We start from the raw sequence: 24265 nt of genomic DNA, 5'->3' as shown, positions 1-24265 counted from the left end.
GAGAGTAGGGTGAAATCATTCAATCAATTAAGTACAAATTACCAAACAGTCCACAAAATAAATTTCTCTCATTTGTTCGTATAATTTGTGTGTTGTCCTGGAATTCATTCTTTATGCGCAAACACACAAAAAAAGGTGTCTTCTCATTTTTACACCAAGTCCAATGTTTGGAGATTTTTAATGGCATTTTAATGCCATTATCAGAAACTCCCCTTACCACAAGAGCTGAGTCCCGCAGTGCTAACTGCCACACTGTCATGCCCTCTCGTTATTTCAGTTTCAAAGAAATAATAAGAAATCATTGACTATAAAAACAGCATAGCTCTGTAGCTTGTTTTTTGACCCAGTGCTATCTGCTGCTTGGCATGGACCCTGAGCTCTGCACTTCCTGTGGCCTGTGCTTGTAACATTTTTGGGGTAACAACCAAACACCTGCATTATGTTGTGTGACTGCAGAAATCTCGTTTAAGAACTTATTGAGAAGAGGACCTCACACACGCAGCTTGAACTAATCTGCGTCTCCAAAGCCATATGAACACAGTGTGAGGAATCGGTCAGCAGCGTTTTTTCTCTCCACTATCATAGCAAATCAAACTAAAAGGTGATATTTAACAACAACGTACTGTAGCACTTCCAACAGGAATGGATATATCATATTACTTGAAATAACACTTTTTAAGTGGTTTCTGGTAAGCAAAGTAAAAACTGCATTGACTTTTTATAGGCGTGTAGCATATCAAATTAAAACATGGAAGAAGGGGAAATGAATGCGCATTGTAATATACAAATCTCATATTTATTATAGAAGGACAGAAATCTTCATACGAGTTAACTACTATTAGATGCATTTAGTCCACTCCATAACTACTGACCATGTTTTTTTTTTCCATTTTGGCAGGTTGTGGATAGTCCTTATTTGGTCAATCCTTCCTGGAAGCATTTCATCCCTGGTTTTCTGTATCAGAACCCTGAAATAGATCTGACAGTGGAGAAGGTTTACAGGTAAAATGTGCTGCAGAGATACAGTGACAGCTGCTCCAGTCATTTTTAGATTCCTGGATAAAGCCAAAAATAGTAGATGGCGTGAATTACATCCTCTATACATCCATTCATCCTGCAACACAAAATGGCATTTTCTCTGCATTTAATGATTTTATATCATTACACTTTAATTAAATATTTTAGGAACACTGCCAACACGTGCCTGATATTCCCAGGTGTTTCACACAGAGAGAACCCTTTTCTGAAGTACCAGGTCATAATATAATAATACATTACAATTATATCCACATAAGCAGAAGATTTCAGTATGAGTATGAGCAGATATAACCCATCTGTGTGCTGATAACTTTCTCAGATAATGTCACAAAATGAAGCCGTGTTTCTCGGTTCATGGGGAAGTCATAATCATGCTGAAAACCTGTATAGAAATCACAGACGCAAGTGTGAAGGAGTGAAAGTAGATTTCTTACCATTTTTTTCTAGAACTTTTATGTTCCGTGCAGCTACTTTCCCCATTACAAAACCTTCCAGTTATTTCCGTCTTTGTGAATATTTTCAGGGTGCAATGCCCATTGCTCGTTTCCAAATGGTTTTCTTTTGTGTGACCTGGGGGTCAGATGTAGCAGTGTAGTTGTAATATACATCAGGATGCTGTAATGTGCTGTGAAAGACTTGTGTGACAGGATATACACTACAGGTAAAGCGGCTTTGAATTATGTGGTGCAAAAGGTGAAGAACGTATTAAGATTTAGAGAGCAATTCCACCTTGTTCCACTAGATGGGAGCATAAGAAGAATTTACTCTTAACCTCAGACCTCAGAAGCTGAGGTCCAGGCACTGACTCTAGCACTCATTGTTTGTCCGGGTGAAGCTTGAACAATGCATTTAACTGTAAATTGTGTAATTGTTTTTTTAATGCCTTTCTCTCCCCCCTCCCAAAATTAGCAACTGCAAAGAGAATAAAGGCATTTACACAGCTCTACAGCTGGACAATGTCTTCAACATCAGTGCATTTTTAAACACTAGTATGGTAGGTATTAACATTAATCTTTCCCAACTTGAAATCGCATTCCATATAGCAATACATAGTATGTGAACTTGATATAGCATTAATGCATGAATGAAGGGGCATGTCATGTTAATTCAATGAATAAACACAGTGAATGCAGTATCCCAGTGTGGGTCATTTGAATTCTTTCAAACTATTTTAGTCGATTTATGAAAAAATATTATTTGCACACTGTAATATGTAAAGCATGTGAAATACGTGCCTATAAAGATAAATAGTAATGCACTAGGATTAGACAGATGCTGCATCTGAGCTGTGTGTTTTTCAGTACACCAAGGATGTGGTGGACATGTTTGGTGATGTCCATGTGGATCTCAGTGATATAGTGCTTCTGGAAGCCACAGGAAGGGAAAATCTCCTGAATTTTACAAAGACTGGCATCACCAGTATTAGCTATCCTGCTTATTTAGCCGAGGTAAGTACTAATCTCACTTGTCCATCAATCACTTGCTTTCAATACGGAGCATGTTTGAGACATCAGGCATAAATAGCACAGTATAGAGAATATACAATAAGTCCAGATATAACAGAGCAATTAAATGAAAGAGGCATTAAGAATCAATAGGCATCCAAAACGTGCGAGATTTAAAAACATCCACCGCGTTTTAATATGGTCAGGACCAGCTTTCTGGTCACAAGACGAGGTCTGTGTGAAGTCACAGTAAGGATCCATGTGTCAGCTGAACAAAGTGAGCGAACTGGTACATTGAGGAATCAAGTAGACGTGTCTGACAAATCACATCCACTTACTGTCCCATGTCCTCAAAGCCCAGCATCATTTAGTTCTTAAACTTGTGCTAAAACCAATTCCTTTTCTTGATATGCTGAACACAAGTTACGCACTGTAATTACTTGACTAGTGCCCTGCTGCTACCCTGAGGCCTGCACTAGAGGTGCACCTTAGAGAAAACAATGCTCCTAGAAAAGAGAAATGATTTTGGGCAGTCTGACATAAAGATATATCGCCTTGAAAATCGTTAACGCAACCCACACAGGCACCTATGAGTGTGTTTGCTTCTTCGCAGGTCAACAAAGGAGTTACAAAGGTGGATTTATTGGCATTTGCGAATGACTTGGAAGCACAGGCGGACACGCTTGTAAGTTGATTCCTAGTGACATAAGCGTTATAATTAGTTATTTCCTCTCATGTTCAGTGTTCGGCGACCCTGATTACCAAGTTTTTCCCCTTCAAGGCAGTCGGTAACTTTTTTTTTCAGATCACAAAAATTCACAGCGGTCTCGGCAGTGGTAGTGCCTGTCATTCAGGTCGGAGTGGGTGAACAAGCTCCCTATTCATTGCACAGAATTCCTAATGCAGAAACAGGAGACCTTCAACACGCTAGGGATAAATGAGGCTTTTAAAATATGTAGCAGAAAAGACTGTAAACCCTGTACCTAGGCCATGTATTGCAGACCATAAGGATGAAGATGCTGTGGTTTCTTCTTTCTTTTGTTCACAATGGTGTTGTGAGGGTAAATATGATTTCCTGGTATTAGCTTTCCCCATTTGTAATTTGTCTTTCAGCCTCGGGGAGCTCTGGAGAATGCCTTGAAAGGTCATGCAAGCAGCATTCGGTTGATCCATGGTCAGCAGGTGGTTCCAATGGAACAGGCAATGGTAAACCGCACTGCCTCTGAAGCAATGTCTGATAACACAGCAGTTTCAGGACAGGATTATTTCTGTCTGGAGTCACAAACTGGTTGAATTGCTCAAAATCTACTAGCAGCCCCAGTAATCGGTCAGTTCAGATTGTTTTGGGATTAAGGTCATAGCCTCAAATACACTTGGCAGTGAAAGCATTCCACAGACTTACTGTTCATTTAAAATCAATACTCTTTCCTAAACCTCACTCTTTTATTGCTGCATATCGGGCTTCCAATCATTATTTTTCAGACAAGGTGCTAATTAATTCCCTAGAGAGGCAGCAACGAGCAAACATTTATTTTAAAAGTGCCAACTACAAAAATAACCAGGTAATTGGAAAGTAGGAGATGGTAACACTCATATTGCTGACAAAATACACTTTTAGGGATTTTTATATTATAAAGTGACTGCAGTTTCACACATTATGACCTCTGACTGAACAGTCCAGTCCATTTTTTTTAAATGGAGAAATGATGGACAACTTATTACAACTTGGAGTTGTAATTGTTGTAAATAACATGTTTTCCCTGTAATAATTTAGATGAAAAGGTGAGACATACAGTATGTATATAACACAATTTTAAATTATTTTGAACTCTGTAGGAGGTAGGCAGCATTCCCTGTTAATGTGGGAATACCTTTTTCTGAAACATCCTCGCTCTTTCATGTGTACTTTTTTTGTTTTCTGGACATATGAAGCTGTCTTATCTTTCCTTTTCAACTTTCCTTATCTTTCCTGTTGTCTTAAATGGCTGCCAAGAAATACGTTAGAGCACGGGTAAGAATGTATCACTGATATTTCTCTTTATCTCAAAAGTTATGATCCCTGAAAAACTAGCGACCAAATTACCACAGTGTATAGATTGAGATGAAGTAGACTAACTGTTTTCTTGATTTGTGCAGTGGAATACACGTTCACTTTTTAACTGAATATGCAGAATCTTTCAGCTCAGTGAATCGTTAGATTAGGGAACAGACACCTGAACCTCTAGCTAACAGACAGTCCCTCACTGTTTGTGTGCGACGCTGCAAGTGTTTGATCGTGATAATTCAAGGGCAATCAGTGCCTCAGCATCAGCATTGTATGTCTGACGTGGCCTTAGTACCACTCTGATTTATTTTGTGTTACTGAAAATTAAACATCTGATATTTTAATCCCACTTGATCACTCCTGCTTTCAGTTTATTGACATTCATCGCTCACCTTAGGAAACTGGAAGGTATTTTTCGTGTGTTTTGGGCTATGGTTTTGGAAACACATTTTTATTTTTCACAGAGCACTTTGAATCAGAGCATCCGACTGCTTCAGAGGACTGCATCTGCTCTCCCAGTAAGTGACTGATCCAGAATCAACTCATCCTCACAAAGAGGGAACAACTTCCTTCTGCAATTAATCGAGCACCCTCAATGACATTGACAAAGTCAGCCCCTTGTTCAGACCCAACAGTTTAAAGGGGAACTGCAGTCCCAATTTCTCAAACCATTTATTAAATCTCGGTAACAAAATAAATTCTTTGATGGTGTAGAAAAATCTTAAGCACAAAATTGCAAACGCCATGTTGTCACAAAATTGTGTTCAAGTTCCCACGAATTGTGACATGAAACAGCCCCTTTCTGCTCACAAGTCACTGTAATCATTAATGTAATGCGATGTACAAGCAAATAAATACAGATTGTGCAGTAGACATTTCACAGCAGAAATGTTCCGCCACAATCTGCATGCAGAGTTAACAAGTAGCATTTGTAAGCAAAATCGAGACCAATATTTTTATTGGATTAAAAGAGATGTATTCACAAGTCTGCTTGTTTACAATGTAATGGGGTTGCATACTGTACGTCACCGGGAGTCTTGTTGTCTTGTTGCCTCTGCGCATACCTGGAAATTTTGTCTGTTTTGTGATTTTTGTACATTTTGTAAATTGGAGGTTTTACAAGTTACTGTGTACATTTTACTTTTATTGTAGTTTGAAATGGCGTTCGTCAATTTCCGATTCTTTCTAACCAGGAAATATAAAAATACCATTGCAGTTCCCCTTCAGAAATGAACCAGAGGACACAAGTGCAATTGTAACTGAGAACAGCAGACATGCTTTTACACAACTAAAGTGTTGCAGGAGTTTGGAACAAGCTACTCAGTCATGTTGATGTACTGTAGCTCATACACTGGTTTCTTTCAAGAAGGAGCCTATGACTTAACAGCCTAAATAGGCTCCAGGGTAACCAATTGTCCAAATGGAGTCCACCTGTGTGCAGTTAAGATATTTCACATGAAACGCCTTCATTGCACCCATCATATTTGCAAAATAATAAATACATCTATTTCTGCAAATCCGCATTTAATAAATATTGGTCCCAGAAGGAACTACATCTTGAAGACAAAGGAGCATTAAAAGTATATCCAGGTTAGGGTTATAGAAATGCATCAATCAAAGAAAGGGTGAAAGAACATTTTCAAGGCATTGAATATCCCCCAAAGAACCAGAAATATATGGAGAAGATATCACAAGTTTTCAGATATCCTTGAAAACTGAGTATCCGGATGAGGAGGGTGGACACCACCAAGATGCCTGTGACAACTCAGAAGGAATTGGTCTTCCACAGCTAAGAAGGGTGTAGCTGTGCATACGACAACAATGACCTGGGTGCTTCACTTAATCTGGGCTTCATGGGAGAGTGGCAAAACGAATGCCATTCTTGGAAAAAAACTCAAACCTCAACTATAGTTTGCCAGAAGGCACGTGGGAGACTGAAACCAAGCAGAAGAAGATTCTGTGGTCAAATTACTTTTGATAGCCACAGTATATACTCCCCATGATAGTCACATTTTCGGGCCTTATGATGATTTACTGTTCGCAAAATAGACCGTTTCTGAGTTAAAGCCTTTTCCTGTGTAATGGATCAATCTTATTTTGAAACACATTGCCAGAATGATTTAAGAAGTAACTGATAGAAATGACACCGATTATACACAGTTTTAAAAATGTAACTTGTCTGCAAAGCACCGAACTTTAAATTATTGAAAACACTTTTATGTTTGAGCTTGTGTGGCTCAACACTCCTCCCTTGCCTCTTTTTCTTTAGAATGCTGTCAACAATGTGATTAGTGCTATCGATGCAGCACAGTACCTCATCACACACAACGCCTCCTTCGTCGTTAACCAGGTAACGCCCGTAGAATCGGCTATAGCTCTTAATTTTGTTAAATATATTTTGTAATTTTAGCTGAGCTTTGTTTTCTACTTTGTCATCGTAATGCAGGAAACAGAGAAATACATGGAGACTATAGTGGGCTACTTCAAGCAATACATAGAATGGGTCAGGTTTTCTGTAAGTATTGCACTTTTTCAGAATGAGTGCCATTCGCTCTATCCTAATTGTTGGTAATTCTCTTCTGATATGTTTTCTTCCAAGTGAGCTTCAGTCCATTTTGTGCGTGGTGAAGTTACAGTTATGTATCTTCTGTTTGTTGTTTTTTCAGGTGGAAATGGAAGTTGCAGCGTGCAAGCCTGTTAGCAATGTAATAGACACGGTGGAAATCGTATTTTGCGGCTTTATAGTTGATTCCTTGGTAAGAAACAAAGTATTTAAAAACGCACTAGTAAATATCAGAGTGGTTCATATTAAATCTTCAGTAAATGTTCAGGGCAGGATTTCCATTTTCTGTGGCCAGGTTAATACAACATACTGCCCACTTAATCGCACCTGAAGAAGGCTCCACAGCCGAAATGTTGTGTCTTTTTTCTTTTGGTTTCAGCATGGAATAAACCTTTACTTGTTCCCATACTGCCCACTCAGCTATACCTGTGACAGGGAGTTCTGGACAGAGATATACTGTAAACTCTAAAAGCCAAAAACAGTTCTGTATTGCTGAAGCTGAATTTTATTGTTTAACGTGTGTGAAAGCTTTTACCAGGAAGCCCAGAGCAAGGGCCCCTGACCTTTGACAGCCTCCTGTTTTCAGCCAGATGTTTTTTTGTTTATTCATGTTGCACTGGAATTTCACAGGTAGTTAAACTAATTATTAAAGATGCTCTGCGCTGTTTAAACCATGGGGTATCAAAAACGAGTAGGAAGAAGGAGGGATTGGAATAAGCTTACATAAGATTTGCGTGGCCTCTGTCTTAGACTGGGCGGTCAAGGAAAAGCTAAAGAGAAGACACATTCCTGTTTAAAATGTATTCTCAGTTCCAACTACATTTTTAGTCAGGCCATGTTTTCCTCCAAGTTAAACAGTTCTCTGGTAAAACAAATCTAAAAAGCAGCAAGTCACCCAAAATATACCAGATTTAAAGGTTTGAATTCTTAAATAATATTTGTCAGAGCAAGAGCACAGTGGCAAAGTACTATGGGATAGAAATTTGAAATTCACTTGGAAAATATTCCTCTTTACATATGATGGGTGCTACAGCTTTGAAGTCTTTTTATTTGTGCAGATATATAAAGCCAGCCCAACTAAGGCCAGTGACTCTTGATTCTCTTCCAGCTCAGATGCTGACAGGAATATCCTTCATGCGTCTCTTTTTAATCTAACTTTCACATTCTTTGAACTTGTCTTCTAGGGACAGTTATAAAAATAATAATATTTTTGATGTTACTGTAAGTCATTTTCATCTTTTTTTCATTTTTTAGAATGCATTCTGGTTTGGCCTGGGTTGCTGTACAATATTTTTAATTCCAAGTATAATTATTGCTGTGAAGCTAGCCAAATTCTATCGCAGAATGGACACGGAGGACGTGTATGATGAGTAAGTATTGTAGACTAGCTTGTGGGTTTTTGTTATTGTTTTCTCACATTATATCAGAAATGTGCTTATCGACCATGTTAGTGGTATAATTGTGACACAGATGTTTTAATTGTGTGGCTTGTGTATGGATTTTAAATGTAAATTAAACAGTTTGAGAAATTATTTTTTATAAATAACTCTTTGTGTTGGACCTTGTGTATTCTGTTTTTTTATACCAATTTTTTCTAATTTATACTGAAATATATTGATATTCTAAGCACAAATTTACTTGTGCATTTCAGTACCAATATGCCCTTGGTCAATTGGATTTTTGCTGCTTTCCTTATACTCTTATGCATGTAAAATGAAAAGATACTTTCATACTTTAAGGCAGGCTTGGTTTCTGTTCTTTGTGGTTGTTATGACAGTTAGATAGTATTGTATTATGTGTAGTATTATGGATTAATTTAAATTTGAAGACTTCAAAAATCCATGATCTACACTTTAGTAGATTTTAACCATATTTTTTGCCATAATACAATTAAGGATATGGTGAGTTTACAATCTACAGAGGATTTCTCAACTAAATGAATAATAGGGCATATAGTGTAGAATAACATTCGTGCACCTGTTGCATGACCTGTTAATAATCGCGTGCATGCATTGTTACCTCTGAAGTGCAGTTATTTCACCTTTCCCTGCTTTGTGCCTTTTGGGTTTCCTCATTGTGTAGCTTTCCCTTGTAGTAACCAGTCTTTTCTTCTCTTCCTTACAGTTCCTCTGTCTCAGGGACTTGGCATTTTACTTTGTGATAACCATTTCTACTGGTTCCATCTCTTCCCCGTTCTTTATCTTTTTTTTTCCGCCACTCTTTGCATCCACGTACGCACTTTGCACTTTAAGAAAAAAAAGGCAAATTGGTCAGAACAAAGCTCCCATTCCTCCCACCTTTTCTTCATCGCATTTTTGTTCCTCTCCCTTTTAATCAGAAAAATAATGCGACAGCTGTCATTCTGAGCTCCAGCACAAAGAGTCTTGATTATATTAACAGTCCCGTACTGTGCTTTCTCTGGTATGGCTCTTATAATGAAGCGTATTGTTAATATTTTGCTTCTTTGTATCTTTGTAGTGTTGAGACTATACCCATGAAAACGTAAGATTCCTTTCCATTTTCTTTTATTTTTGCTCTTTTCACTACGAAAACTACAGGGCTCTAGAGGTTTTGTAAATATAGATCTAAAAAATTATTTTGCACTTCATGTTAACATTTTTGGTGCTGGGTTCAACGTTAAGCTTTTGAATAGCTTTTTGGTGGAGAATGTGGCTTTTTGTGTACTGTAATTATGGGTCATGACAAATTGGCTGTTGTTGGAAGCAAAAGACTAGTCATTTAAACACTTAATAAGAAAGCGTTGATTATAGTTTATGTAAATTAAAGTTCATTTGTACAATAACATGCGAATATTTATACTTGGCTATTTTATACACATTTTCGTACAATTATTACATTTGTAACCTCGCCATTATTTTTAAATGAGTGAACGCTTTCCTTTTATTACCCTGTCCTTTATTGTGGCTGGTGACAGCTCGTCCTGTGCTCCATTTGTAACTTTTGTTTCCATTTTTATATTTAATGTTTTGTTACAGTATGGAAATTGGTAATAATGGTTATCATAATGAACATTTGCAAGGTATTCATAACCCTATAATGACCAGGTAACCCCGCCATGGAAAGATTTCATTGCATGCGTTTGGACACAGTAGCTAGCCGGGGGCTATTGAAAGAGGGTGGAGAGTATCACAGGGTGTGGGGAGTAAGTGCATGCTGAAATACGGCTGAAATCTGAACATCTGGTGCTCAGGTGTCGTGTTAATAACACTGACGTCTTTTGAAGTGTTGTTATTCCGTAATGTTACAGTGCACTGGCATGATCAGCATGGTGTGTGAACCCTTACTAACAAGCTCATCTGATTATCTATACCATGTTAGATTTTTTCAGTGCTTACATTTGGAAACATCTTTTCTGGAACTGTAGCCAGAAAAGAAAAGCTCACATTTTGCCCAGATAATCAGTAGCTTTTCTTGCATGTGCAGCTCTGAGTTGTGGCTTTACCAACCATCTGCAGTCAAATCTTTCTCCTGTGCGATACCTTCATTAAACAGCTTGATTTCAAATTCTTTCATTGGGTGGCTTCAGCCACCTTCAATTTCCATAATATATGGTTACAGATTTCACAAAAGCTCAATGCATGGTTCTGTGCAAAGTAAAAAGGCCTGGTATTTACCCACCTTTGTTAACTGAGCAGTATCCTTCCCCAAATTATCAGCCAAGCTCATTATTTTATCCAAATGCTGGAAACCAGCCCTTCTGAAATGAGCTTTTGAGTCCGAAAATTGAGATGCAGATGACTGCTACACCTGCGTGTTTTAAAAGCATCTAATTGAAGCCTTAGCTGGCGAGAGCTCTTTGTACAATCCTTCTCCGCCTTCCTTTCTTGCATGAAACCTGGTTTCTTTCTTTCTCAAATCATTACAGCTGTGTAAGCTTTAATTTTCATTACGGATGCCTAACCTAAAGAAGAAGAAATTTTAACCTGCATTTTTGTGACACCTGCACATACTTTGGCATGCATCTGTCCTTCACTCACTAACTATGGGAAAGCTTGATAGGAGTTGATTAAGACTAGAAGGCCAAGCATTTAACTGAAGCACTTCACCCTGAATCACAGCATGATTGAGAATTGTCACAATATATTTTGCGTTTCAGTCTCGTATGAAAATAATAATGTTGCCTGGACTTGTTTTCACATTAATAGCGTCCATTCCTATGACACTATGACTAGATTCCCTCGGGCCTCTGCACCTCCAAGGCAAGCAGAGTGGTGAGACTAGCCCAGGTTTTACTGGGTTGAGCAAGGTACATAAGAAAACGTCTCCTCTTCCGCGTCTCTCATCTTTTTTTGTCAGTATTGTCATCTTTCATTGTGGATTCTTTTTCTGCCTCCACCCTCATTCAGGAAAAAAAGTGCAGGCTGAGCAACTTGGCTCATCTCGTGTCACTCTTCGTGGTTTATCAGTGGCTTGTAGTTTGCAACGTCCCCATGGAATCATTCTCACCTTTTCATGTGGTCAAACTAGGGAATTAAATTTTCAGTGTTTTGACACATGACACATCACGCATCGTTGTGTGAGAGTTTGCAACGAACACTTGAGATGTTAAAAGATTTAATATAGGTTGATTTTTATTTCTAAATATTTCTAATACAACTTCTGGTTCTGCAGCGCTATTAATAGGAGAATGTACTACAGTATGTGTAAATACGATGACCCGAATAAAAGCTGAGATAATGTTAATTAAATTAGTATCTACTTAAATAAAATTCCATAATTAAAAGCATTTTCTTTTAAGAGAAATGTAATATAGGAAAAAGAGACTATTATTTTAGTTGAAAATTAAAAAAATAACTTTACATTTAACATTTGCCTTGTAATTTCTGATGTTCTGTGTTTTTGTCTTTAAATTGTTTTTTCATGTTTTCTAATGTAGTCATTGAATACATCAAGATTTCACAAAACTCAACAGACTGACTTTCACACCTACAGCTGCTATGTTGCTATATTTATTCCAATAATGATGTTTGTATTTGTGTTGAGGCAATTTTTCTGTTACCGTAAACAAACAAGTGTGTTAGCAATGTTAAACTGCAATGTAGATTACTCCACTATACTTTTTATCTGAGTCTTATACCTGGTCTCAATTCAGCCTGAGACAGAATGATGGAGTTATCACTCCCCTCATCACCCATTCCCATTGTCTCATTAGTCTGCTTTAATTTCTCTCTGCTGTCACACTGCATGTTCATGCAGAGCATGTTAACCATTCTTTTCCAGGGTTCTCCAACCTCATTGACCACTTGTAGATTAGTGGACTTTTTCAATATTTAAATTGCACAAACTGTGAATGGCAATTTCTAGACTTCTAAAAATCCAGTTCCCATATATCTTATTAGATTGTATTTTATTTTATCTTATACCAGAATAATTTGCATTTTACAAAAGTGTAGAAGCTAGTATTAAAATCGCGTTTCAGTTTGGAGATGACTTCCATAACAGAACCTAAAACAGATTGCGAAGCAGACAGTCATGCTAACCGGTGATGTTTATCAAATTGAATTCAGCTATGTAGCCATCTGCGTACTCACTAAGTCACTCTTTCAAAGTATTTTGTTTAAAAGTACAACTTTAGTAGGAACAGAAATGAAATTAAAAACATTGAGGGGGGTATGTTTAGATGCTTTTTGAGTAAAATCAACAAGATAAGCTCTGATTTACAACAGTTACTTCCTTAATTCTATGAAGCAGTTGAATCTGAATCCATAATATAGGAAATACATTTTGAAAATATTCCCACATTCATTGTGTGTACTGACCTGTGTGTCCATTAAGAAAAAACGTTGAGCTGTTTTTGTTCATTGTTTAATTTTCATTTTGTTGTAGTTCTATTGAAAATTGGTAGAAGACGCAGGCATTCTTCGTGGTAAGTAATGATGTCCACGGTTAAAGAACTTTTCTGGGGGCAACTTTCATTCACGTTTTTATAGTCATACGTAAACTTTAACCTAAATTGTTGTTTTTTTAGGATCATCAGTTTTCAGATCCTGTGAATTTCGTCATTCAAGAAGAGATAGCACTCAAAGGATGTCTACACGAGGGGCCAGTATTTTTAGACTACTTTCTCCCTTTTTTGACACTTATTACACAATCTGTACATTTTATCAGCACTCTGGGCATTGCACTTATTGTATGCACATTCAACCACCTTAAGACAAGTGACCAAGTAAACAACAATTCTGGTGGGTTATTTTTGTTGTAAAAGTAAAGACTCTTTCATTTTCATAGTCAAACTGGTGAAACTTGAATCTCAGTTGTGTAGTGCCATTGGACACACAACTTGTCGTTACACTTGTCTCCCCATTCAAACATTTCAAAAGAAAAACAATCTCTAATTCTATTTATGTGTGCAATACATATAAAAAATAAGTGTACATTTTATATGCTGGCAAAAACTTCTAAAAAAAAGAAGAGTTTCTATGTTTTTTAATACTTTTTTGTTTGCTTCTTGCAGTTTGTTACAACAGTAGCCTTGCTATCATTGCATTGATATCTTGCAGTGCTATATTGATTAAAAATACTCAGGCTATCTGGTACAAAGTTTACTACAGACAGCAGTATCCCTTTTGACACAAATAATGCAATGATCTAAACCACTATATTTTCCGAGCATAATCAAAAGCATTTTTTGCAGATTTTTGGGAGGATTCTGTTAGGGTATTTTTTGTCACTGGAAAGGCAGGCTATCAGTTATTATTTTTTTTCAATCACTAAAAAGTTACTCATGAATGTGCGAGATTAAGCATGCTGGCAGTTGCTGAATTGTTCCCTAGACGCTAGATACAAGTTGCATGTCGGATATGCTCTTTCAGTAAAAGGTTTGATTTTTGTTACACAAATTTAAATTTTCACCTAGTCATAAATAACAAATAGCATTCAGAAACAAATGTATTGAATTTTGTTGGGAAAGAAAGTTGTGTTGGCTGATGGGATTCATTAAAGCAAAAGTCTTGCTTTAATAATCCATTTGAATTCCTGGTCATGCTTAATGTCTTACCTATAAAAAAAAAATGTGGAGAGGGGAAATGGTTAATTACCTAATAATCACACTTCTGACCTGTGAAAAAAAGAAATCTGCTGTTTGAAGCCAAAATTTTACAGTAGAGCTCAGGACTTTGGGAGTAAAACTAGTCTGAAAGATGTCAGAGAACTTAATGGACTAGCCTGATGGTCATTCATCTAATGTCTCGCATTGATTTTACGTTTAAATTAAAAAAGACACAAAAATATTAGGACATTTAAAGACCGTCACTGTTTGCTTTTAATCATTGTCTTGTGTATTTACCCGTTTATTCATGATGTTACACAAAAGGCAGTATGTTACCTTAATTCCAGTAAGATATGCCATAAATGAGTGCTAAAGAGTAAAATTAAAACGTTTTTCACAAATATAATTTTATAGGTGCTTGTAAATGTACATGTGTTTAGAGTTGCATAACTTTTGTGAAATAGCTGTTTACAACAGTGGGATGATAGCTACCACTGGAAATGTATACCACTGGCTAGCTAAAGGTGTAAAAATGTGAATAAAGATTTAAATTCGGTAAACCGTGTTTTTTCATATATTGCAAGTACACTAAGATATTTTTTAGTTGGATAAAAAATAACATTGTATATAATCTTCACCATTGTAGATGATGTTTCTATTTTTAACTCTCCAGATTGTACCTGTTCAATAAAAACATACTGACAACACCCAGCAGTTTCATTTGACTGTTTCCTCCTCTGATAACAGACACGGTAATTACTCAGTTACTAATAATGTGCCTTAATATTTGGTGGACAATGGTTCCAGTTACGTTACTGGATGTTTTAGGGATTCTGGTCTACAAAACCTTCATTTTTATGATGAAACTGAGGCCTAAATGATTTAATCAGATATTTTAAACATACTGTACATAAGAAAATAAAGGTAACAAATGAGAGGAGACTACTCAGCCAGCCTAGCTTGTTAGCTTGCTAGTAATTGATTTGACGATTTAATCCAGTTTAGAAAAAAAAAGAAAGGCAGGGAGTCAGCTTTAATACCCAAGACTAGGCAGTTTAACCCAGACTCACACAACCCTTTGTGCAGAAAATTGCCTCTATTCTCTATTTCAAAGATACTTCTGCTAAGTTTCCACATTTCTTCCGGTTTGTGTTCCACTGTTGATTCCAAAGAAGTTCCTTGGGTCAGCTTTGTCAATGCTGAATGATGAATACTTGTCCTACAAGGTCCCCTTGCAGTGTTTTTTTCCCCAAAGACTAAATAGGTTAATTTCCTTCATCCAATCATAGCCGGACATTAAGTCCAGGAATGTATCTGTATCAGAATATCAAAGAAGTGAACAGCTACATTTATGTTTATCCTTTTTCTGAATGAACCAAATTAAAAGGCAATTACAGCACCGAATAAGTCCGTCAATTCCTGCACGGTGCTGCTACTTAGAAATTTTATAACTTATAAAGAACCTTGAATTTGTGTTCTGCTATTGCGAACAGTGATGCGTTGTAATGTGCAAAGCCATGGGGGGAAAAAAAGACATTTTTGTTTCCACTGGAAAAAAAAAAAATCAAAGTTCTCAGCCAGATGCTTTGAAAGGACAGGAAGAGTTCAGGCGTGTGCTCTCATCAATCATCTACTCCAGTTTCCTTTAAACGGCGCTACGCTACATAGAAGGTAAAAAAATAATCACACCTCCCATGGAATTCAGTTTCACTTCGCGGAGTGGCGTGATCAGTTCGTCTCCTGTAAACCTGCAGCATGTTAGTGAATGGAAAGGACTCCTGGCCTCTAAGTTGGCTGTGCTCCATTGCTCCAGTCTTTGATTTTGCCCAGTGCAGTAAACCTGCTTCGGATGTTTATATTCTAGATTGTGCTGCTGACAAGGCAGCCTTTCTCTTTGGAACAAGTTAATTCTTAAGAAAATAAAATGTCAAGAAGCTTGTGCCAAGTTAACTTTAAAATGGTAACCTTTAACAATGTGTTAAAAGGGAAAACTTTTTATCATAAATAATTCATGTACCGTCCTGTACTTGAGCTCACAACCCCTGTTAGATCTAGTATTAGATAGTATTATCTTTTTTTAAAACCATTGAGAAACCCTGTTTCCTTCGACATTCAACAGCTTCATTGCTATACAGGACCATTTCACCTATGACCGCATTTCAGGCAAAAGTGAAGGAATTCATTTGTACAGTACAACTGGGTTTTTTTCAGTCACAGATATTAAGTCAAGTATGTTTCTTGTACTTTCCAGCTAGCACAGGTTTAACGTGCTCCAGACGGAGAGAAACAAATTTCATCAGTTTATAATACCGCAACACCTAAACTTTTACAGCCTCTTGACAGCAACCGTATGCTACTACCTGAGCTGTCTGTATCACTTTGTACATTACAAATGTGCTTTTAGGTATATAAATAGTATTTATGTATTTATGTCTAATTCAGGTGATGTTTCATTAATGTTTGCAGTTTATTTGACTGGATTTCTTATAGTCATAAATTGCAAGCACTAATGCCTGCCCTCTTCAGGGACTAACATGGCGGGTTACCTGAATGACTTCTTTGTGTAGCGAGGTTATAAATAGTGCGGGGAACCTGCAGTCAGTTCTGTTCAGTCCGAGGTGCTTAGGGAGGCTAAAACCTAGACCACTGCCATCTAGTGCAGCATGAAGGCCTGGGCTCGTGCAGTGTTGTGTGTTGCCTGCTGCGTGTGGCTGGCCGCCGGACAGAGCAAGAGAAGCGGTGGGGAAGAGCTAATCCGCTTCAGCACCAAGAGCAAAGATGCCTGTGCCATGACGGTGGGTGGCCAAGGAGAGGTGAAGCTCAGGGTCGTGTGCAGGAACCAAGGCAAGTCCTACTGGTGCGAGTATGTGGGCCAGCCCTCCGTCTGCCGCTCCTTCAACGCCAACCCCAAGCAGTACTGGAACCAGATCAGCTCGGAGCTCAGGAAGACGACCCACGCCTGCCAGGGGACCGCCGTGCTGAAGCCCAGCATGTGTCAGAAGGCCCCCGCTGACGCCCACATGAAGCAAGTGGCAGTCGGCCCCAAGCCGGCGTCGCAGAAACCGGTCAAGACTGCTCAGGAAAAGCCCGCACAGTCAAAACCAGCGAAAAAGCTCCCAAAGCCCCCGAAAACCGCGACAGCTCAACCCACTCTGGTGCCCAGCAGTGAAGCCGATGCCAACAAGATGGCACAAGAGTACTGCTGGGAATCCCTTCAAGGGGTCTGTGCTTATTTTATCAACCTGTTCAAGGGCTAAATATCCAGGTAAGGCACACTGGGAAATGCACATTTCATTGATTTAAACAGCAATGTTAATGTTTCCCCCAGTAAGAACAACAAAATATACTTTTAAAACACCATGTTAAACTGGTGTGAAGTTCATTAAAATGTCAGTATATTCTTGTTAAAGTAATATAGTTTATATCGATCAACAGATTTCAGATTGGTCTTAAATGTTGTAGCTTTTTTAAGAGATTTTTATTGCTGTAATATGACAACAAATGAAGGGTATTAGGGTACCTTATGTCTCAGTGGAGTTAATTTGCAATTGCTACTTTTGTAATTGATTTTTAGTTGAAGCTATGCTCATCTGAAAGTATTCATATTCCCATACCGAACAGCTTGTGAAACGACCCTGAAATCTGCTTTTTAATATTGTTCTTAATAACCTTCAATTGGGTACACCGTCTACAGGATTTTTTAGAAATACAATGTAATGAGTAAACTCTGAAAGACTGTTTTCTGTTTCGTAGGTTAGATTTTCCTGCAAAGAAGACTTCAAAGTGCAGAACTATTTGTAAACTTGGGTCGTTTTTCTTGAGAGGAAACAGAATGTTTTGCTTTCATTAGCATAATCTCATTCTGTTTACAAATATTGAATTTTGCCTGTTCTGTCAATAGAGTTTTTTTCCCCATTATGTGTTGCTAATGATCCGTCATAAGCTCACCCCTGCGTTTCCACTCATTTCAAAGCTGTCTGTTCTATTGTCTGTCTTTATCTCCTAATAATCAGTTGTTTAAATCATACCGTATGTTAGCACAATGCAGTAGGAGATAATGGTTCAGTCAGTCAAACTCCTGAAATCCACAACCTAAAGGTTTACAGTCCTGGTGAGTTGCTAACTCTAAACATCTTACCTAATATACTTAAAGCCCTCAATGTCAAATACCAAGTATATTCTTAGCTTTAGTCTGTTTCTGTTGCACCACACTTTATGTGCTTACTGTGTCACACTGTGTGAATTCATTCAAAGGGCCGTGTCTTCTTGGGTTAGTATGACGAACAAGAGCTTATATTACTTCTGCTGTGGCATTATGTGTGCACCTTGACTCATAAGCTTTCTCCCAAAGTTCTGTGTTACTTTATAAAGTGCTGTTGTGAAAAAATGGGAAAGAATTACAAACACAAGTAAATCAAATAAAATGACAGTGTGGGTCTGTCTCTTGTGGTTATTCCATAGCTGCCATGACTGATTTTCTTACACTGTGGCTTTAGTGGAGACATTTTGCATTACTGGACAGAGTTATAAAGACGTGCTCTGTTGAAGACACAGAGCAAGTAAACTAGTGGGTAATTTGCCCAGAAGGAAAACAAAGACTTGTGTGTTCTAATTATATTCTGCAAGTTCATGATGTTCCTTCATCTGAAGTTCTTGCCTTCATGGAAATAAAAATATATTACTGTGTCTGCTGTTTTATTCATTTAGAAATTCTTTTCTTATATACTCTACACAAAACTTGGCTATACTGAAAATCTGCCAAAATGCCTTAACCCTAAACATTATTTGTACATACCTGTAGCAAAGAATTGCACTGATTATGATAACATTATTTTTTCTAATGTCATAATATATAAAATGTGACATTCAGTTTTATGTCTGGTTTTATAATTTGTCCATTACTAGCATAACTTAATTTTCTGCCTTTTGGAAAACTGTAACACTATATCTCCACTGTGTGGAGCTACTACATTTGTCAACAGAAAAATACAATGTGTGAAACGACACTAAAGGACTTGAAAGCAGGCCTTTCAAAGGCTTTTTAGAGTGATATACAGAATGATTCTAGATATCATGAGTGCAATGTGAATTAAATGTCCAGAACTACAGTGCTTTTTTTCCCTCAAACTCTTGAATTTTTATCAATGCTGGCCTGTATCATCATGAGTGGCCAACACAGGTCCTGAGTAGCCAGGATACTGTATGGATCATCTTTAAATCATCAATTTCTAAACAAACCTTTCATTTTAACCACTTATGCAGATGGCTTCTCAAATAATTATCAGAGCGATGGTTGGAAATGAAAACATGAACACACTAGAGAGCATCCTCGTACAAGGACACAGCTCCCAACAGATCAATTGGGGGAAAAATGTAAGGAAAAAGAAAGGATTTCCTAAAAAGAGTACAACAGACATGTTCTTGCTCAAATAAATAAAAAATGTATTTCATTACCACAAAACTGAAAGCACAATTGACAGTAATGAGAAACTTCTAGACTATAAAAGAAAATTAAGAAAGAAGTCAACAATCATGCTTTAGGCAGTGGAAAAACAAAGTTCTGATTTAAATATTAATATGAAAGAGATGTAATTCATGTACTTGTCATGTACTTCTCTGCTGACAATTTTGTTATTATATTGTAAATATAATTAATATTATTTTATTGTAAATAGTACAAATTAATAATTCAGAAATGAATAAATCCACAGGGCCTGATGGCATCTTACCACTTATACTCAAGAAATAAGAGATAAAGAACTATTTCAGCAGTTATCAAGATAGCGGTAGTACCCAAGGACTAGAAAACTGCTACTGTTTTGTCCAAGAAGGATGGCACAACAGAACCAAGTAATTACAGACCAAGAAGTCTTACGTTTATTGCATGTAAGGTAATGGAAACAATTGTTAGATCTAAACTATAGGATTACCCACATCAAAATACTAGGGAATTGTCAAAATGGATTTTGAAAAGCTAGGTTCTACCCAAGTTCTTTTTAAAAAGCATCTACAAATTACACAACTTGACCGGTATACATAATATTGCCCTTCACTTCAGAAAGAAGAAAAATTTTAGTGCAAAATATAAATGAATACGAGTTATTACAGATTGAAATCCAATTGACTTATTCTCATATTTAATGAGGGACTGAAAGTCAGGTTTAGAACAGATAGAAACTAAACAGAAGTTGATTTCCACATGATATTGAACCTTTCCTTACCCCTGCAACAGTAGAGTACAACACAGATTATCTAAGAGCAGTAACATTAGTCTGGGTTCATGATTTTTTTCTCAACCTGCTGATTAGGCCATTGTACAGTATGTGTCAATAATACTGGGTCAGGTGAGGACCCGCACACGTGTACACTATATTCTGTACTCCTCTTTGCCCAAGATTCGTGGAAGTGTATTGCAAGCAAACATGTAGTCAATTACGACTGTGATATGTATTTCATTACTAATTGTGATTACAGTGGAATGTTGTGACTGTAACTAAACTTTAGCCCAGCTACCTACAGTAATACACCTTTATCTGCATCTGCTTATGTTTTCACAAGTTTCACAATTTGATTAATCGCCACTATCTTATCAACTGCATATCAGAATACATTTGCTTAATGACAACGGCATTAGAAGCGGCTTAACACCTTAAGTCTAACCGCAAATAGAAAACATAAAATACAGTATTAGTCTAAATTAGTTTTGAAATGAGTGCATACAGTATACTTAAGATGTAGAGCACATCTGTATACTACATGTCTTACATTATTGTAGTGCACTTCATGTACAATAATCCTTTCTTTATGATTTAATTATATACGGTAAAAAATCAGCGCTAACAAATATCTGTCGAACACGGAAAACATGACTTGGCTCGGTTGTATGTTGCTACTTACAAGGCGTTCAAGAATCTTACAGTAATGTCTTCAGCCCTGCAGAGCCACCCCTCTCTCTCACTATTTGGGTACTTTGTCGCTGCCGACATTCAGAGAAATCGTCGTAATTGCCTTTCTTGGCCGTTTTTGTACTTAGTTTTGGTCTCATCTCTCTTAACGCTCAGTTTGACATCTATACGCAAGGCACCTGAAACGTAAGGGGTAGTGTGGAGAACGAAACCCGTCCGGGACAATCGCGGGGAAAGTAAAGATTTTGGATAAAGTGCGAGGAGTTATGAGCGTCCACAGCTTTAACCTTTCAAAGGTAAGAGTTTACTCATTTTTATGTATTGTGCAAAGTCATGAATGATTATGTATTTATTTCACCACACATTTACATTTTCATTTCCTACCAGTGGCAAGTTGAAAAGAGGCTGCATACAGGTTCTGTGGGCTGACGTTGTTCGAAACGGTAGCCTTGAAGTCGAGTGTTTTGACACCCAGGACTAACACGAGAAACAAGTTAAATAAAAGTCTAAAGAAGCAGAATAATTAACTCATCAGTGAGGGCTGGAGACGCGGAGTTCAAGAAGAATGAAAACTCATAACACGTCCCCCCAGGACCAGGGGTGAGAACCACTATATTATAGGAATTTATATATATATTATATATAACTATATCTCGTCCACCATATTAGAGGACGAGATTTCTCGTCCCTCTAGGGACGCTTTTACTTATTGGGGAGATTTTCTACAGAGTAAACTTTTACCTTTAGAAAGCACTTTGCGACGTTTAAAGAAATGTCAAAGTATCCCAGTGCTACTCCACTCCAGAGTGCTAAACCTCTCAGTGGGATCCGGAAGTTTCTAATTCACTTACAAGTCACATGCAAAACCTCGGGCTGCCCGAGCAGTCAGGTGGCAGGTGATACGCAGGGTAGCTGGAGAGTATCCAGCGTGTCTTTACCTTGCGCCCTACTTTACAAATCCTCGGCCTCAAGCGCTTTTGAGTCGTAACACCCTCGTTATGTATAACCGGAGAAGCGACGTGACATCAAAGCTGCTTCCAAAAAAGGCATTTTCTTTCATGTTGTATCATGTTACCGTAATGCCCGAATGACGGCCACTTCACCCTTCTTTCATCTGATGTGTAACAGCTTGTTTGAACACCACAAGCGATTCGGCTCCAGCATTGCGTGGTATGTGCTGAGGAATGAAAGAGGATTCCGGAATCGCACTGTGTTGTAATATCTGGCGATCGGGAGGTACCGATAGGCGTGACATTGGTGTATAAATTACACCGGCGCGCAGACCAGGTGTACTAGATCAAGTCCATCTTACTCCTTGCCTCGCTCTCCCACTGACGGGTAGGTCGGCTTTCCACTAGTACTTCAATGTTTAGCTGCGTTTCTTTCTGTGTGTCGTGTTTCAATTTCTCTCCCAGATTCTATGGCTACGAAAAACTGAAAAATAAATATATTTTTTTTAGTTTCTTGCGAAACGAACGCAAAATAAGCTCAGTGCGTGAAGACCTTTGATGACAATCAAAGTATATTCTTGAATAACTACAATATTTTTTTTATTTTAAAATTTCTCTCAGCAAAAATAGTATGCATAATTAGAATAGCATAGTTATATATAGTGTATATGCCGTGATAATGCGTAAGGACCAAAGCATGACATGCCATCACGCAATTAACGTTTTTAAAGTCTTGCTGGTTTGGTTGTGTGTAGTTTTTGTAACATTCTTATTTATTATTACAGGTTTATCGCCAGACGTCGGACGAAAACATGAGTTTTTTTAAAAGTTTTGCTCTGGTCCTGGTCCTTGCCTGCATCGCTCAGATGGTCCTGGTAGCCGAGTGCGAGAAAAAAGAGGAAGGCAGGAAGAGGAAGAAAGAGGGCAAAGAAAAGCCAGCGCAGCCCGAAAAACAGCCCTCTGCCCCCACAGACAAGAGCGAGCGGGGTCAGAAAGCTCAAGCGGGCAAGGTGATGAAGGGCAAGTTCCCGACCAAGGACAAGGCGCTGTGCACCTGGCTGGCCACAGGAGGAGACGTAAGCACCCTGAGCGTCAACTGCGGTAAGGGTGACGCCAGTCTGGCGTGCGAGTACACCGCCAAACCCTCCGCCTGTCCGCAGTTCGCTTCCAACCCCAAGTCCTACTGGAAACAGATCACCCGAGCGCTGAAGAAGCAGAAGAACCTGTGCAAAGACGCCACGGCCCTGATCAAAGCGGGGATGTGCAAGAAAGCCCCCAAAGACGCTCATTTCAAGCTGAGCCCCAGCACCTCGTCGCAAGCGGAGGAAACTCTTTCGAAAACCAAGGAGAGCCGCGCTAAAACTACCACAGGGGGGCCGTCTGCGACAGGCAAAAAGAACTGCCCAGAAAACACTGACCAGAAGAAAGTGGCCGAAGAGTATTGCAGCGAAACCTGGAGCTCCCTGTGTAATTTCTTCATCTCCATGGTACAGAGCGAGGACTGCTGAGACTGTGTAGGACACTGTCGTGGATATCAGCGCCAGTGACATCCTTAGCGATGTAAACGGCTTCTTGCAGCCGTTCTTAAGAAATTTTTATTTTTTCTACCGATTTTCACCGATACAGTACATTTTTAAATGTATATGTGGCGTTATATGACAAATATAAACTGTACATATGTTATGCTTATGATGGAAAAATGCACTGTTTTTAAATTAATTTGGGCACATTGTCTTTTTTTTTCTACTTGGTTTTCGTTTTTAACTACATAAACTGTACTTGTGTATTTATAAATTTTGTAAAAATTCAAAAAATAAAAGTTTTTTTTTATTTATTCACACTTGGTGGTGTGTTTTAGTGATAAAAGATCGGCTTACATGTATAGCCTAGGGCACCACTGTTGCCTCACATGAGCTCTGTTCTTGGGGTGCTCTCTGCATGGAGTTTGTATGTAGATTAATTGGCTTCTGGAAAGCTAGAGATCAAAAAAGCCACTGATGCATATATTACTTACAGATCAATTAGATTTCATTTTAAAATCCAAGTACAGTACTTTTATCCCTCATGGAGCAGAATTCTAAAGATTGAACGTATTTCTTGCCTAATTCATCAATAATGGGCAGGTGGCCAATAAGACAAACTGGACAAGGGCTTTGTCATTTTTCCACCTTTTTATGATAAAAGTTGATGAATGTAATTTATTATTGGGTGGGGGATATTTCAACATCAGATCAAGAGAGCCTTTATTAATCCTAGACCCTCATACTTATAAAATGTAGGCCACATTTTTTAGATCTGTGAAGGTGCTGAA

The 24265-nt window shown here is 38.0% G+C and overlaps 3 protein-coding genes across 19 annotated transcripts in view; all 3 read left to right on the top strand.

The window, feature by feature from the left end:
- prom1a (prominin 1a) overlaps positions 1-14806 on the top strand; it is a 92074-nt gene extending 77268 nt beyond the window's left edge. For 3 of the 16 annotated variants that reach the window (XM_015343930.2, XM_069194231.1, XM_015343935.2), the window contains 16 exons: positions 899-1002; positions 1948-2032; positions 2340-2486; positions 3097-3168; positions 3597-3689; positions 4477-4494; positions 4992-5045; positions 6797-6877; positions 6974-7042; positions 7194-7283; positions 8345-8460; positions 9569-9592; positions 10087-10155; positions 11257-11357; positions 12938-12977; positions 13080-14806. In XM_015343930.2, coding sequence (XP_015199416.1) covers positions 899-1002; positions 1948-2032; positions 2340-2486; positions 3097-3168; positions 3597-3689; positions 4477-4494; positions 4992-5045; positions 6797-6877; positions 6974-7042; positions 7194-7283; positions 8345-8460; positions 9569-9592; positions 10087-10155; positions 11257-11326 — 1092 coding nt within the window. In that variant the 3' untranslated portion in view covers positions 11327-11357; positions 12938-12977; positions 13080-14806. Of the gene's footprint in view, positions 1-898; positions 1003-1947; positions 2033-2339; positions 2487-3096; positions 3169-3596; positions 3690-4476; positions 4495-4991; positions 5046-6796; positions 6878-6973; positions 7043-7193; positions 7284-8344; positions 8465-9214; positions 11358-12937; positions 12978-13079 lie in introns of those variants that run through there. The other 13 variants (XM_015343934.2, XM_015343940.2, XM_015343937.2 and 10 more) reach the window with 10 other exon arrangements.
- Positions 14807-16699: 1893 nt separating this feature from the next.
- fgfbp2a (fibroblast growth factor binding protein 2a) lies at positions 16700-18785 on the top strand. Its single transcript, XM_006629204.3, has 2 exons — positions 16700-17364; positions 17853-18785. Exon 1 carries the CDS (start codon positions 16763-16765, stop codon positions 17354-17356), a length of 594 nt encoding a protein of 197 aa, XP_006629267.1. The 5' UTR covers positions 16700-16762; the 3' UTR covers positions 17357-17364; positions 17853-18785.
- Positions 18786-21145: 2360 nt separating this feature from the next.
- On the top strand, positions 21146-23788 carry fgfbp1b (fibroblast growth factor binding protein 1b). 2 transcript variants are annotated; one of them, XM_015343906.2, is made up of 2 exons: positions 21146-21300; positions 22740-23788. In XM_015343906.2, the coding sequence occupies exons 1-2, from the start codon at positions 21271-21273 to the stop codon at positions 23460-23462; spliced, it is 753 nt and encodes a 250-aa protein (XP_015199392.2). In that variant the 5' UTR covers positions 21146-21270; the 3' UTR covers positions 23463-23788. The 2 variants fall into 2 exon arrangements, with proteins under 2 accessions (XP_015199392.2, XP_015199393.2); XM_015343907.2 differs by lacking the exon at positions 21146-21300 and adding an exon at positions 22050-22342.
- Positions 23789-24265: the final 477 nt, after the last annotated feature.

Source organism: Lepisosteus oculatus, chromosome 1 (assembly GCF_040954835.1).
Source record: "Lepisosteus oculatus isolate fLepOcu1 chromosome 1, fLepOcu1.hap2, whole genome shotgun sequence".
NCBI lineage: Eukaryota > Metazoa > Chordata > Actinopteri > Semionotiformes > Lepisosteidae > Lepisosteus > Lepisosteus oculatus.
The sequence above is the reverse complement of the archived record's forward strand: the minus strand, read 5'-3'. Positions and strand labels throughout refer to the sequence as shown.